Source organism: Octopus bimaculoides, chromosome 6 (assembly GCF_001194135.2).
Source record: "Octopus bimaculoides isolate UCB-OBI-ISO-001 chromosome 6, ASM119413v2, whole genome shotgun sequence".
NCBI lineage: Eukaryota > Metazoa > Mollusca > Cephalopoda > Octopoda > Octopodidae > Octopus > Octopus bimaculoides.
In genome coordinates this window covers 80,299,284-80,314,050 of record NC_068986.1, presented here as the reverse complement: position 1 = coordinate 80,314,050, position 14,767 = coordinate 80,299,284, and the positions used below count along the sequence as shown (strand labels likewise).

Sequence of the window (14,767 nt, the reverse complement as noted above, 5' to 3'; positions counted from 1 at the left end):
TCCTCCAATTCCTCCTCCCCTCTCAAAGATTCCTTGTCTTGCAAAGTTACTTGGTGACCCTGCCAGTGCAGGTGCCACTTAAAAAGCATCCAGTCTACACAGTAAAGTGACTGGCATTTGGAAGGGCATTCAGCTGTAAAAACCATGTCAAAACTGACCTTGCTTGTGCTGGTGCCATGTAAAAAGCACTGGCCCAGTCTGCCGAATGGTTAGTGTTAGGAAGGACATCCAGCCTTAAAAAACCATGCCAAAACAGACACTGATGTATGGTGCAGGCTTCTACCTAGCCAAACTATCCAACCCATGCCAGTGTGGAAGGTGGACAATGATGATGATGGTAATAATGTTTTAATCTAATTAGCATATTTGATGGTGTAAAAGATACATAGGGATATTTAGATGGACCCCAGTTTCTATAGTGCATATTCAGGAAAAATGCTTTTAGTTGAATATCTTAAGTATTTCATGCTTTAATCATCATCATTTAACATCCATTTTCCATGCTGGCATTGGTAAGCCGGAGAGCTGCACTAGGTTCCAGTCTGATTTTGGCTTGGTTTCTACATCTGGATACCCTTCCTAATGCCAACCACTTTACAGTGCATACTGAGTGTTTTTATGTGTAACTGGCGCATGAAATAGCATGTTTTAATAGCTTCATCACCATTTCGTGTTGGCTTTCCATGCTGGCATGGGTTGGACAACTTGACATGAGCTGGCTAGCAGGGAGCTGTCCAGACTCCAACTGTCTGTTGTGGCAGGATTTCTACAGATGGATGCCTTTCCTGATGCCAACCACTAAACAGTGTGCTGGGTGTGATTATGCAGCATCAGCACAAGTGCTTTTTATGTGGCACCGGCACCTGAAAGGACAATCCTGTATGTGTGGAAGACTGATTTTACTTAGCTTAACATGTCTTATCAAGTACAGCGAATCATCACATCACCTGGTCCCTTGTCTTTTCCTCAGTGCACCACATCATCCTATGTCTACCCCTTGTACAGGTATCCTCCACAATTAGAGCTCAGTACTTCTTTATGCAGCTGTCCTCATCCTTATGCATTATAGTAACAAAAAAATATTCATGAGATTCAGTAATAATAAACTAGTTTTTATTTCAAATTGCAGGTTTTTCTTGATAAACTTCAATGATGAGTAAGAAAACTGTTAAGAAGAAACCCTATATTCAGAAAAAGTTTGATGTTGCTGTGGCATTGAAAGAACACAAAAAGGTTTTTCTTTTTAATTTCACTTTTTAATTAAGGCTTTTGCTTGGAATAACTGGGAGCAATGATATTACATTTATTTTATGATTAGTCTGTAAATTTCGCTAATCTACTAGTTATAATAATATAGAGTTAATAGAACATATGATAGCATTTTTGCTTTCCTGAAGAGTTAATACCATAAGTGAAGCTGTCTATGTTGTTTACTGAGAAATTTTCTTGATAGGGCATGCATATGAGTTGTATTTTCAATTTTTTAATGGTTTCATCAAAAGAAGAAGGACAGTGTCCATGTGTTTTTTGATTGGTTGGAGGATGTTATCCAAAGACCAGAGATCTAACTCAAAATTTTGCAATAAAGTGAACTCCTAAAGGCTCCCATGGCTTGAGTGATGGATTGTCCAGTATCTAAAGAACAAGAAAGGTGTTTTGACAGCTTTTTCTGTCTAACTTTCATCTATAAGGTGTTGGTCCACTTGTAGCTTTGGTTGAAGACACTTGCCTACAATGCCATGCAGTGGGATTGAACCTGAAACTACATAGTTACAAAGTGAATTTCTTAATTACTTAGCCATACCTGTGCCACTTCATTTAATAGTAATGATAATGATTTCTGTTATTTACTTTACCACAAGACCATAAATTTTGGATATGAGTGTATTTGATATAATCTACTTATAGTACGTGACAGGTATTTATTTGTGAAGGATGAAAGGCAAAGTTGCCTTAGTAGGATTTGAACTTACAACCAAAAAGAGATGTACTAAATACAGCTGGGTATTTTGACTATTTCTTTACTGATATTGCTGTCAATGATATGAATTTCTTACAAAGGCACAAAAGTCACAAATGTTGTTAGTTGGAAGGAAGGGACAGTCAATTATATTGACCCACTACTGGACTAGTATTTTATTTTACCAACCGAGGAAGAAGGAAAAGCAAAGTTGACTTTAGTGAAATTTGAACTCAGAATGTAAAGGTATGCAACTAAATGCTACAAGGCATTTTGTCTGGCACTATACCAATTCTACAAATCCTCTGGCCTTTTGAATTAACATTAACTCTGCCACTGGTTTCAGTCATGAAACTGCACCTATGCCAAGATACTGCTTCAGGGGTTTAGTGCCTTGTGCATATAGACCCCTCACCCCTACATATTTCAGGTCCTAACTTCTGTATTTGTTGAACCACTAAGTTATAGGATTTAAACATTCCATCGCATGCTAGGGGGGAAAAAAAACTAGAACTAGTTAATAGCTTCTGCTTCCTAGGCGACCAAGTTTGTAGTGGGGGTGGTTGCTCTGAGGGTGTAGCGACTATAGTAATTATACCCTGGGAAAAGTTCTGGTATCTCCTACTTCTGCTGGCAACTAAGGGCCTCTTGCTCAGGGTGAAAGGTAGACTGTATGATGCATGTGTGTGAACTGCCATGCTACACAGCAGTGAAACATGGGCCATGAATGCTGAGGACATGCGTAGGCTTGAAAGAAATGAAGCTAGTATGATCTGCTGGATGTGTAATGTCAGTATGCATACACAACAGAATGTAAGCACCCTGAGAAAAAAATTGGGTATAAGAAGCCTCAAATTTGGTGTGCAAGAGAGGCGACTGCACTGGTTTGGCCATGTGTTATGTATGAATGGAAACAGCTGTGTGAAGTGTCACTCCCTAACTGTAGAAGAAACCTGTGGAAGAGGTAGACCCAGGAAGACATGGGATGAGGTGGTGAAGCATGACCTTCGAATATTGGGCCTCACAGAGGCAATGACAGGAGACCGAGACCTTTGGAAATATGCTGTGATTGAGAAGACCCTGACTGGCTCCCGTGCCAGTGGCACGTAAAAAGTACCATTCGAATGTGGTCGATGCCTGATCTGCCTGACTGGCTCCCCTGCCGGTGGCACGTAAAAAGCACCAACTGAATGTGGCCTGATGCCAGTACCCTGAGTCTATCTCCCATGCCAGTGGCACGTAAAAAGCACCATCTGAATGTGGTCAATACCAAGTCTGCCTGACTGGCTCTTGTGCTGGTGACACGTAAAAAGCACCAACCGATTGTGACTGATGCCAGTACCCCTTGACTGGCTCCTGGGCCGGTGGCACGTAAAAAAGCACCACCTGAACGTGATCGTTGCCAAGTCCGCCTGACTGGCTCCTGTGCTGGTGGTACATAAAAAGCACCCACTACACTCTCGGAGTGGTTGGTGTTACAAAGAGCATCCAGCTGTAGAAACATTGCCTGGTCAGATTGGAGCCTGGTGCAGCTGCTGGCTCTCCAGACTGCAGTCAAACCGTGCATCCCATGCCAGCATGGAAAACGGACGTTAAACAATGATGATGATGATGACAACATAAATACACACTCACATGGAGTGAACTTTTGCATAGATTTTTCCAGAATTGTATAAACAGTGTATTGGTAAACCTGAGACTATAATAGAAAGCGCTTGCTCAAAGTACAGTACAGTGGGCTTGATCCCAGAACCACACGAGCATGCACCTTTCGGAAGGGAAGAGTTATTAGTCAGTTGAATGAATCTCCTACACTAACAATTGCTGCTAGCTGTTGTTTTATGATTAGTTAGCTCTTATTTTCTCTTCCTGCTATTTACCCCTAATTTTAAGCCATTAACCTAAAGTAATGAATTCTGACCATATTAACTCCCAATAAATTGACGTTCATTTGTCAGAAATGTTAATTGTAGCTGTTAACACTGATTTTTTTTTTTTTCCCTCTCTCTGTAACAGAGGTTAAAAAGAGATAGGGGTGATTGCTAATAACTGTTTCTATTACCTTTCTGATGTTAGAAGCAAGAGTGAGGGATTGTAAATAGCAAAATCTTAGAGGTTGCTCTTCTTGGGATTATGTTTCTAAAGATTAGGATAGACTCCTATTGATGGAGAGAGATTATAGTGGGTAGCAATTATGGTGGCTTTTTCAATAGGAGTAGTACTTATCTCATGTTGTAGCTTGTATTCTTTCTTTACTTTTATTGTTACAGTACATTTGCAAGTGAATCACTTGGGATTTTATGGCTACAGAGTCTAGTTGTGTGGTGGAGGCAATGAGTCGGGCCTCGGGGAATGATTTCTGTTTTCCAGTTAGCTGTTTTGGAGCTGGAGTGAATCATGAAGGTTGTACTGAAAGTCATGCAAAAATGGCCATAACTCTTATTAACTGACAAGTTATTCAAATTGCAAGTGTTGATACAGTAACTCTTCTATGCAACAGTAAGATTTAACATAGTCTCCATCACAAGCGACATCACCTGTATCATCTTTTGAATTCACCTCTTTAATCCTTTTGCATCTACTTCACAGCTGCTTTCACTATCCTTTGTCATCGAATCATTGTCCTTGAAAATTTCATTGGATTGAACAGATGGAAGTTGGAGGGTGCCAGATCTGGGTTGTACACTGAATGGGGACCACTGATCAGTTCAGTTTGCTAATTTGTTGCCAAACATGTGTTCTCAAATTCTTTGGTCTCTCCTTTCTAATGGCTTCCCTAATCTTCTTAAGTGTTTCATAGTACAGCCACCTTTCAGAGAATCAAGCAGCTTAACACCGTTGTCATCCCCCAAAACAGTCATCATGTCTTCTGCTGATCACTGGTTCTTGAACTTCTTAAGCTTTGGAGAAGAGATCTGATGCCATTCTTATGGACTGAGCCGTCATTTCTGAATCGCAAAGATATGTTGATATTGCATTACCTGTCACCAGATCACACAAATTGTCTTCAAATGCTTCCAGTGGATCAGAGCAGACTTGATGTTAATTTGTGATTCAGTAATGAATTATAGAGATACTGTCTTAGAAATCACAATTTAGCCCTTTCGCTTTGCACTCTGGAATAGGTATGTTATTCTATTTGTGTCTGCTTACTTATCAGTGTACAGTGTCTTTATAAAAAGCATCTTCTTGTGAAACATTTGTTTCAACAGTTCTTTCAGATATCCAAAATGTTCAGCTCCTGCTAAAATGGAAAGATTTAAAAAAAAAAAACAAAATTCAATTTAAACTTTGGAATGTTTCTCGTTTGGATTTTCTTTTGCTCACATTTTTATCATTATTTTCTAAATAGTTTGATAAGGATGAATATTGTCATTCAGTTGTTTTTCTATATTTTTTATTTCAGGGGAAAAACGACCTCTACCTGGATCTTATGACCCAGTTAAAAAAGTATCAAGATGTAAGTAAGAGATTGTACAATTGTAGATCATTGTAACATGTAATTGTTTGAATGGCTAAAATTATTTATCAATTTTTTTTTTAAATTTTCATTTTAAATTCTTATGTTATGTTTAACCCTTTAGCATTCAGATTACTTTTTTAATTGTGATACTTATGTATTCATATTGTTTTGAATTAATCATGCATTATCTTATAGCTTAGAAATTTGAATGATGTGATTGTATATTTCTAGAATAACATTGTAGGGTAGCTGTGAGAAGCAGAATCTAGCCAATTTGAGCATACATCAAGTAGAATATTTAGACTGGATGTGGCTAGTTAAAATGCTAAAAGGTTAACCAATAAGCCAGAGAAGACCACCTAAACTAAGATACCTGATTTTTTTTATCAATGAAATCCTGTTTGTTTTGGGGAATTACTGAGTTAGAATTGAGGTTCATTGTATAATTATGGAAGTTGCTTTCTGTATGTTTAAAGAGTCAAAGTTGTTGAAAAAATAGTTTAAAATTTGTTAAAATTTGAATAGCTTCCTGTAAGTATGCTATTTATCATGTTGGTAGTTTTAAAACCTTTTTCGCTTTCATCTATCAACCCTCACCCCTTAATCAGGTAAGTAGTAGCTTCTCATATTCGTGAATATTATGCTATATTGACTGACAATAGTACAATAGTTGACCAGAAGAAGTGTATCTATATAATTTTGTGAAGATACAATATTTCTTATTATCAGCATACTTTTCTTGAGCTGTTCATTAACCCTTTTATTACCATAGTTCTTTTGAATAACACTCTTTATTTCAGTTAATTAAAAAATATAATGAAGAATATATTAAAATAAATTTATGTTTACTAAGCGGGTATTCAGAACATCACAGAACCAGGGGTGGTTCCGAGTGGGTTGGTATTAAAAGGATTAATAAGCTTCCTTGTAAATAGAAATTCTATCAAAATGAATGCATTGAATGTATTGTTACATTTCTTTTTCTCAGGTGAAGTTATTAAAAGCCTACCTGACTGACTTCCAGGATTGTGTTAGTCTCCTGGATGGGCGTTACTATGATTTTGTGCGAGATGTATCGGTGAGTAATGCTGCTTTTTTTTTTTTTTTTTTTTTTTTTTGATTAGTTGCTTGGCATCTCTAAAAAATTCGTATGGGATGTGTTTCTTAGTGATATGGTGACAGCATGGGATGTGTTGCCTTACTTTTAGGTTTTAACTTTGTAAAACCTTTTGTAACCACAGAACTACAGCAGTTTCAGGTATGAAAGCAAGGTCTAGAATTGAAGGGCCTTAGAATCAACCTAGCAAAAGCCAAAGTCTTAATAAGTAGGAAGGCAGACAAGCCACAAATCCATTCAGGTAGATGGCCCTGCTTGATTTGTAGAAAAGGCGTAGGTAGAAACTCCATAAAATATACCCAGTGTAAGCTATGGACACATAAGAAGTGCAACAATATCAAAGGAAGGCTAACTGGAAAGATAGTTTTTGTGTGTGACAAATGCTCAGGACCAATAAACACTGAAAATGTGAAGACAACAGCTTCCATCACATTCCAGGGGAAAAAACTACAAGTAGTTGATAGCTTCCATTATCTAGGTGACCAAGTCAGTTGCGGGGTTGGATGCTCTGAAAGTGTAGCTGCTAGAATAAGAATAGTATGGGCAAAGTTCAGAGAGCTCCTACCTCTGCTAGAGAGAAAAGGCCTCTCACTCAGAGTAAAAGGTAGATTGTTTGACGCATGGACCGTGACTGCTGTGGACATGCGTAAGCTTGCAAGGAATGAAGCAAGTATGCTCTGCTGGATGTGTAATGCCAGTGTACTTGCACAACAGAGAGGAAAGTTGGACTGAAGAAACATCAGATGTGATGTGCAAGAGAGACGACTGCGCTGGTATGGTCATGTGTTGTGAATGGATGAGGACAGCTGTGCAAAAAAGTGTCACACCTTAGCAGTAGAGGGAACCTGTGGAAGAGGTAGATCCAGGAAAACCTGGGATGAGGTGGTGAAGCATGACAAAGCACCCACTACATTCTCAGAGTGGTTGGCGTTAGGAAGAGCATCCACCTGTAGAAACTTTGCCAGATCAGATTGGAGCCTGGTGCAGCCTTCTAGCTTGCCATCATGGAAAGCAGACATTAAACAACGACCAGAATATGCTGTCTCCCAGTTTTCACAAAGATATTAAAGACTATTACTAATAAGCACATTCCTGTTCTTCAGTTTTATAATTAATACCTAATTTTTCAGTAATACATGCAGAATAAATGCTATTCAAGATGTTGTGTAAGGAATTTTGTTGAAGAAGAATATGAGACTTCTGGCAATTTGCTGTACTTGAAAAAACGTGTCAAGCTAAGTTAAATCCTGGTCATGGCCAGTGCTGCTGACATGTAAAAGAACCCAATACACTGTGTAGTGGTTGGTATCAGGAAGAGCATCCAGCCATAGAAACCAAGCCAAAACATACTGGAGTCTGGTGCAGCTCTCTAGCTTAGCAGTTCCAGTCAAATCGTCTAACCCATGCCAGCATGGGAAATGAATGTTAAATGATGATGATGAAAGTTTTTCATACAGTGTGAAATTTTAAGTAAAATGTCATGTGAATAAAAAGTAGCAAGTAAATGAGTAACATAAAATATAATTAATACAACAAACAAGAGATCAAAACCGTTAAAAAAAAAACAAAAAAACTTCAAAATCTAGTTCTCATATCTGTTTAATTAACCATGTGGCTGGTGTGTTGAAACTGTATAAGTTCATGTTGGGTAAGTGGCTTGTCTTGTGAATATTTTTCCATGTTTTCATGAATGTGAATGCTGCAGGGAATAATTTATATAAAATTAACCCATTTATTCCTGCTTTGTCAAATTTTTGTGTGGGTGGTGGGTATTTTGTATGGACATCCAATGCTTTCCTTAATGATTGGTGAGGATTGAATACAAGCAGAGCTAGTGTTATCTTTCATTATACAGCAGGCAATATTATAGTGAATATGAGAGAGTAGATAGAAGAGGTGGGGAGGCAGTAGATGGAGAAAATAATCAGCAAATAACTCAAATGAAGATATACATTCCAACCTCCATCCTCACTATTTTAACATCCATTTTGCCACGTTTATATGGGTGGTAGATCTTCTTCAGTTCCATGTGCTGCAGCTTGTCACAATTCTTTGTTATCTCATTATGAGATTCAGCGTCTTATGTCTTTCTAGGTCTCCTTGGAAAGGTTCCATTTGTTTTGAGCACTTGACATTTTTTTTTTTATACAACTGGACAAGGACAACTGTGTAAAAGAAGTACTGATTGCTAACTGTGGAGGGAACTTGTGGCAGAGGTAGACCCAGGAAGACATGGTATGAAGTGGTGAAACCTGATCTTCAAATGTTGGGTCTCACAGAGGCAATGACAAGTGATCGAGACCTTTGGTGATTTGTTGTGGTTGAGAAGACTCGTCAAGCCAAGTGAAAATCATAGTTGTGGTGGTGACTTGTAACAGGCACCCATGCCGGTGAGCTGTAAAAGACACTCTTGAGGTGGTTGGCATTAGGAAGGGCATCCAGCTGTAGAAACCATGCCAAATCAGACTGGAACCTGGTACAGCTCTCCAGCTTACCAGTTCTGGTTAAACTGTCTAACCCATGTCAGCATGGAAAGTGAACATTAAATGGTAACGATGATGATATGACCATACCAGCACAGTACTCTCTCTTGCACACTACATATGTGTTTGTTAAAATTTCCTGCATCTTGCCTTATAAAGTCCTGTATTACTCTGTTGTCATCTGTTCAGTGTCTATGTTCAGATCCTCCTCAAACCAACTTTTTGTTTTCTGATTATCTGAGGTGTTTAATTAACTGTACATCGTTTTTTGCATAATTTTATTTTTGGATTCAGCCAAAATAGTGATGTTCTTTTTTCTCAGTTATGGGAGAACTCTAAACTCTCTCACATGGCCGAAGGTGGACTAACCGATTGCAATAAATAAAAACTGAGTGAACTGTCAGGGAGGACAGTTGATGTTGTTAATTTGACTATGTTAAACCAACACACGACAAACTAACAGTCAGTAGTTGAACAGTGATTACTGACTATTGTACCTATGTTGAAGTAGTACGGAGTGCGTTTTATGTTAATATATATTTCTGCGGCATGTTATTTTTAGATAACCGCAACTGACTATTTATTTGTGTAATACCAATTTACACCATGCTTGTATACTAACATCATAACACTTTCTTTTGCATTTTTTTCAGATTGTAAATTGGTTTGTAAATGAAGCTCTGAGCAAACACTATCTATCATTTCTTAAAAGATTGGTTGTGGCACAACCTGTTCACTTAAAATTCATTCTTCAGAAGTTGTTGCAACATTTTAAACCTGGTAAGTAATAATGATTTGAAAATTTATAGATTTATCTTTTTATCTTTTGCTTGTTTCACTCATTGGACTGTTGTAGCCATGATGGGGCACCGTCTTGGAACAATATAGTCAAATAAATTGACCCCAATAGTTACTTTTAAGTGTGATACTTATTCTGTTGGTCTTTTTCCCTTCCTGCTAGAGGGCAACAGAAACACCAGTACTGCCTGACTGGCCTTCGTAGGATTTTCGAGCGAGATCGTTGCCAGTGCCCCTGGACTGGCTCCTGTGCGGGTGGCACATAAAATACACCATTTTGAGCGTGGCCGTTGCCAGTACCGCCTGACTGGCCTTCGTGCAGGTGACACGTAAAAGCACCCACTACACTCTCTGAGTGGTTAACGTTAGGAAGGGCATCCAGCTGTAGAAACTTTGCCAAATCAGATTGGAAGCTGGTGTTGCCATCCGGTTTCACCAGTCCCCAGTCAAATCGTCCAACCCATGCTAGCATGGAAAGCGGATGTTAAACGATGATGATGATGTATATATATATATATCTATATATAGGAATGTGAAGGCGTGTGGGTTAGGGTATTCAGCTCATGATCGTAAGAGTGTGAGTTCAATTCCTGGGGATGTATTGTGTCCTTGAGCAAGACTCTTTATTTCATGTTGCCCCAGTCCACTCAGCTGGCAAAAATGAGTAGTACCTATTTTTCAAAGGATCAGCCTTGGCACATTCTGTGTCATGCTGAATCTCCATGAGAACTATGTTAAGGGTATGTGTGTCTGTGGAGTGTTCAGCCACTTGCATGTTAATTTCACAAGCAAGCTGTTCTGTTGAACGAGAACCCTCGTCATCATAACTGACAGAGTTCTTATTTTTGTTTTTTTTATATATCTATATATGTATGTGTATGTATATACGTATATATATGCACAGAAACACACACATACATATGAATGGCTTCCACACAGTTTCCATCTAGTGTATTCATTCATAAAGCATTAGTTGACTTAGGGATATAGTAGAAAATACTTGATCAAGGTGCTGTGCAATGGGACTAAACCTGAAATTACATGGGTTGCACTTCTTAACCACTCAGCCATGCCTGTGCCTATGTGTGTATTTATTTTTGTCTGTCATTTCACCTGGTGTTTTTGATGACATGTAATAGGCACAAACGTACATTTAGGTGCAAGCATAGATGTATGATTAGAAAGTTAGTTTTGAAATCGTGATTTCATATTCAATGCATGGCATTTTGTGCAAGTTTTTTCTACTATATATAAAACACTGGTCACCTTGGGGTGACCAGTGCTTTATAAACGGATCTGCTTGACAGAAACTGAAAGAAACCTGTTTATGTGTGAATGTTGATTCTGTGTGTCCTCATTAACACTATCAAAACAAAACAAAAAAATATTGCAGTTATGAGATTGAACTTAGAACCATACAATCAGTAGAACAGCATAGTTTATGATGGGTGTTGTATTTGATAAACTCAATGGAGTTGTTGCAGCATTTTAATTTTTTAAATAGTTAATAGTAACTAGGTTGTGGACATGCTGGGACAATACCCTTTTTATTTTCTGTATACTGATTCCTGTTGGCAACCAAAGGTCTCTCTCTCTCCCCGAATGAAAGGAAGATTGTATGATACATGTATATGAACACATGTCTGTACATTTGTGGCAGTGTATCGAGGGAAAAGTTGGACATAAGAGGAATTAGATGCAGTGTGCAAGAGAGAAGATTGCACTGGTTTGGTCATATGATGCATATGGATGTTGACAGTTGCATACAGAAGTGCTGATCACTTAAACTGGAAGGAAATTGTGGAAGAAGACCCAGGAAGACATGGGACCAAATATCGAAGGCCGATCTCAAGACACTGAACCTTACAAAGGAGATGACTAAGGATCGAGATATCTAGTGCCTTTCTGTACTCAAGAAGACCTATCTGTCACAGCTGAATTGATACCAGTGCTGGTGCCACATAAAAAGCACTCTATATACTCAGTGGAGGGCTTGACATTAGGAGGTACCTCCTGCCATAGAAGCCATGCTTGAACAGACCATGGGATTAGGTGTGACTCCTTGCCTCACAAACTTCAGTTAAACCATCCAACCCTTGCCAGCATGAAAAATGTTGGTTATGACAAGGATTCCAGTTGATCTGATCAATGGAACAGCCTGTTTGTGAAATTAATGTGCAAGTTGCTGAGCATTCCACAGACACATGTACCCATAATGCATTTCTCAGGGAGATTCAGCATGACACAGAATGTGACAAAGCCGGCCTTTTGAATTACATGTACAACTCATTTTTGCTTGTTGAGTGAACTGGAGCAATGTAAAAGAAAGTGTCTTGCTCAAGAATACAACGCGCTGCCAGGAATTGAACTCCTGATCTTACGATTGTGAGCCGATCACCCTAAACACTAAACCATGCTATCTTTTAGAGTTGAAAAATGCTCAGAATTTCAAACTTTTCTTTTAATTAAGTTATTCTTTTGTAAATATTGCAGAATAAATCTGCTGGCCTGGTTTGTATAACTTTTATTGTATTTTTTTTTTTTTAGTGTTAAATTCTTCTGTTCCTGTGGATATTCAACAAAAAGAACATTTGATATTATGTGGTCACATTCAGCTTGCTCTGAAATCTATCTTTGGCAATATGCCTATGTAAGTTATCCCATTTTGTTTACTTTTTCTCTTGTATAATTTTCCTTGTTTCACCTGTCTGCCTCTATCTTGATAACACCAGGAAACTGTAAACAATGGTTTTTTATCTTTTCCTTTTCTTCTTTACAGGATGCCGAATGTCTTAATGAGTCTTCTTTCGAAAGAATTTCCTTATTTCAAAGGCAATGTTTTCACGGTAGAATGCTATACTCGAAATTTACTACAGATTTCAATGTTCATGCCTGATCATCGTTACAAAATCTTGGAACTTATCATAACAAAAATGGTTAATTTTGATGTAAGTAAGAAGTATTTAATTTCTAGTGTAGTCACTTAGGAAAAAGTTTCAATTTGTGTCCATTTTTTTTTTTTTGTTTCAGTCATTAGGCTGTGGCTATGCTGGGGCATCACCTTTATTCTTTTATTCTTTCAGTCATTTGTTTGTGGCCATGTTGGAGCACTGCCTTTCGTCAAACAAATTAACTCCAGGACTTATTCTTTGTAAGCCTAGTACTTATTCTTTCGGTCTCTTTTGCCAGGCCACTAAGTTAAGGGATGTAAATATACCAACAAATGTTGTGAACTGATGGTTGGGGGACAAACACAGACACACATGTATATATATATATATATATATATATATATATATATATATATATATATATATATATATATATATATACACACACACACACACACACACACACACGATGGGCTTCTTTCAGTTTCTGTCTACCAAATCCACTCACAAGGCTTTGGTTGGCCTGAGGCTATAGTAGAAGACACTTACCCAAGGTGCTATGCAGTGGGGCTGAACCTAGAACCATGTGGTTGAGAAGCAAGCTTCTTACCACACAGCCACGCCTGTGCCATGAAGAAATTTTTTTGACTATTTCAAACCTTATTACTTATTTTATCAAAGCCTGGTACTTATTCTGTTGGTGCCTTTTGCTGAACTGCTAAGTTACAGTTGTCAAGGGATGTGATGGAAGTGGTGGAGAACTCTCACATACATGTGTGTGTGTGTGTGTGTATATATATATATACACACGCACGCACGCATGTATATGCATACACACATATGACAGGTTTTAGTTTCTGTCTACTAAATCCACTCACAAGTTCGTCCAAGGCTATAGTTGAAAACACTTGCATATGGTTCCATGCAGTGAGACTGAACCCTGAACCATGTGGTTGTGAAGCAAGCTTCTTATCACATAGCCATGCCACTTTTTTTAAGAGTTTGACATGGGTTGAGCTCTTCCTTCATTTTTATTTACTTTTATCTGTTTTGCACATTGTTAAACTCAGAATTTATACATTATGTATTTATGTGAAGGCGCATGGCTCCAGTAGCCTTTGACTTTTTTTCTATTCAAAAGGGTTTTTCAGCCCATTGTTTATATGCTTTTGTTTGTAGCTTTAAATTTGCTTCTAGATTCAGTTCGAAAAAAGAATTATTTTTTCTTATCTTTTCACTTTTCTGCTTGTATGATATGAATTGACTACTTTTCATTGTAGTTGCTGAGTCCTCACCATGAAATATTTGCTGAGAATGAAAGTGATGATCTGACTGAGATGATTGATGTGGTAAGTTTGATAACCAGAATTTATCAGTTCTTCTATTTGTTGCAGTCATTGAATTGTAGCCAAGCTGGCACACCCTCCTTGGAGGGTTTAGTCAAACAAATTGGCCTCCAGTGCTTATCTTTAAAATCTGGCACTTATTCTATTGGTTTCTTTCGCCAAATCACTAAGTAAACAAACCAACACTAGTTATCAATTGGGGGCCAAACACACACCACACCACCACCACTGCCACCATCATCATCATCATTATTGTTTAACATCTGTTTTCCATGCTAGTAGAAGTTGGATGGTTTGACAGGAGCTGTCCAGACTCCAATTGTCTAATTTCTTGGGCTGGATGCCCTTCCTGATACAAACCACTTCTCAGAGTGTGCTGGGCGCTTATGTGCCACTAGCTTAGGTGCTCTCATACAGCACTGGCACGAGTACATTTTATGTGGCATCAGCATCTATAAAGGAGAATCCTGTATGTTTGGATGACAGTAGTTTTACTTAGCTTGATGTGTCTTCTCAAGTACAGCAAATTGCTACATCTCCTGGTCCTCTGTCATTTCCTCAGTGAAGCCGAGCGTCCAAAGATCTCATCTCACCACTCTGTCCCACATCTTCTTGGGTCTACTCCTTCCACAGCTTCCCTCCACAATTAGAGTTTGGCACTTCTTTATGCAGCTGTCATTTTATATATATATATATATATATATATATA

At 38.2% G+C, this 14,767-nt stretch overlaps 1 protein-coding gene across 2 annotated transcripts in view; it reads left to right on the top strand.

Annotated features, from left to right (window-relative positions):
* Positions 1-14,767, top strand: part of LOC106882567 (RNA polymerase I-specific transcription initiation factor RRN3) — a 57,305-nt gene that overhangs the window by 3,687 nt on the left and 38,851 nt on the right. For both annotated transcript variants that reach the window (XM_014933287.2, XM_014933294.2), the window contains exons 2-8: positions 1,130-1,233; positions 5,367-5,420; positions 6,412-6,501; positions 9,677-9,803; positions 12,369-12,471; positions 12,601-12,769; positions 13,993-14,061. In XM_014933287.2, coding sequence (XP_014788773.1) covers positions 1,150-1,233; positions 5,367-5,420; positions 6,412-6,501; positions 9,677-9,803; positions 12,369-12,471; positions 12,601-12,769; positions 13,993-14,061 — 696 coding nt within the window. In that variant the 5' untranslated portion in view covers positions 1,130-1,149. The remainder of the gene's footprint in view (positions 1-1,129; positions 1,234-5,366; positions 5,421-6,411; positions 6,502-9,676; positions 9,804-12,368; positions 12,472-12,600; positions 12,770-13,992; positions 14,062-14,767) is intronic.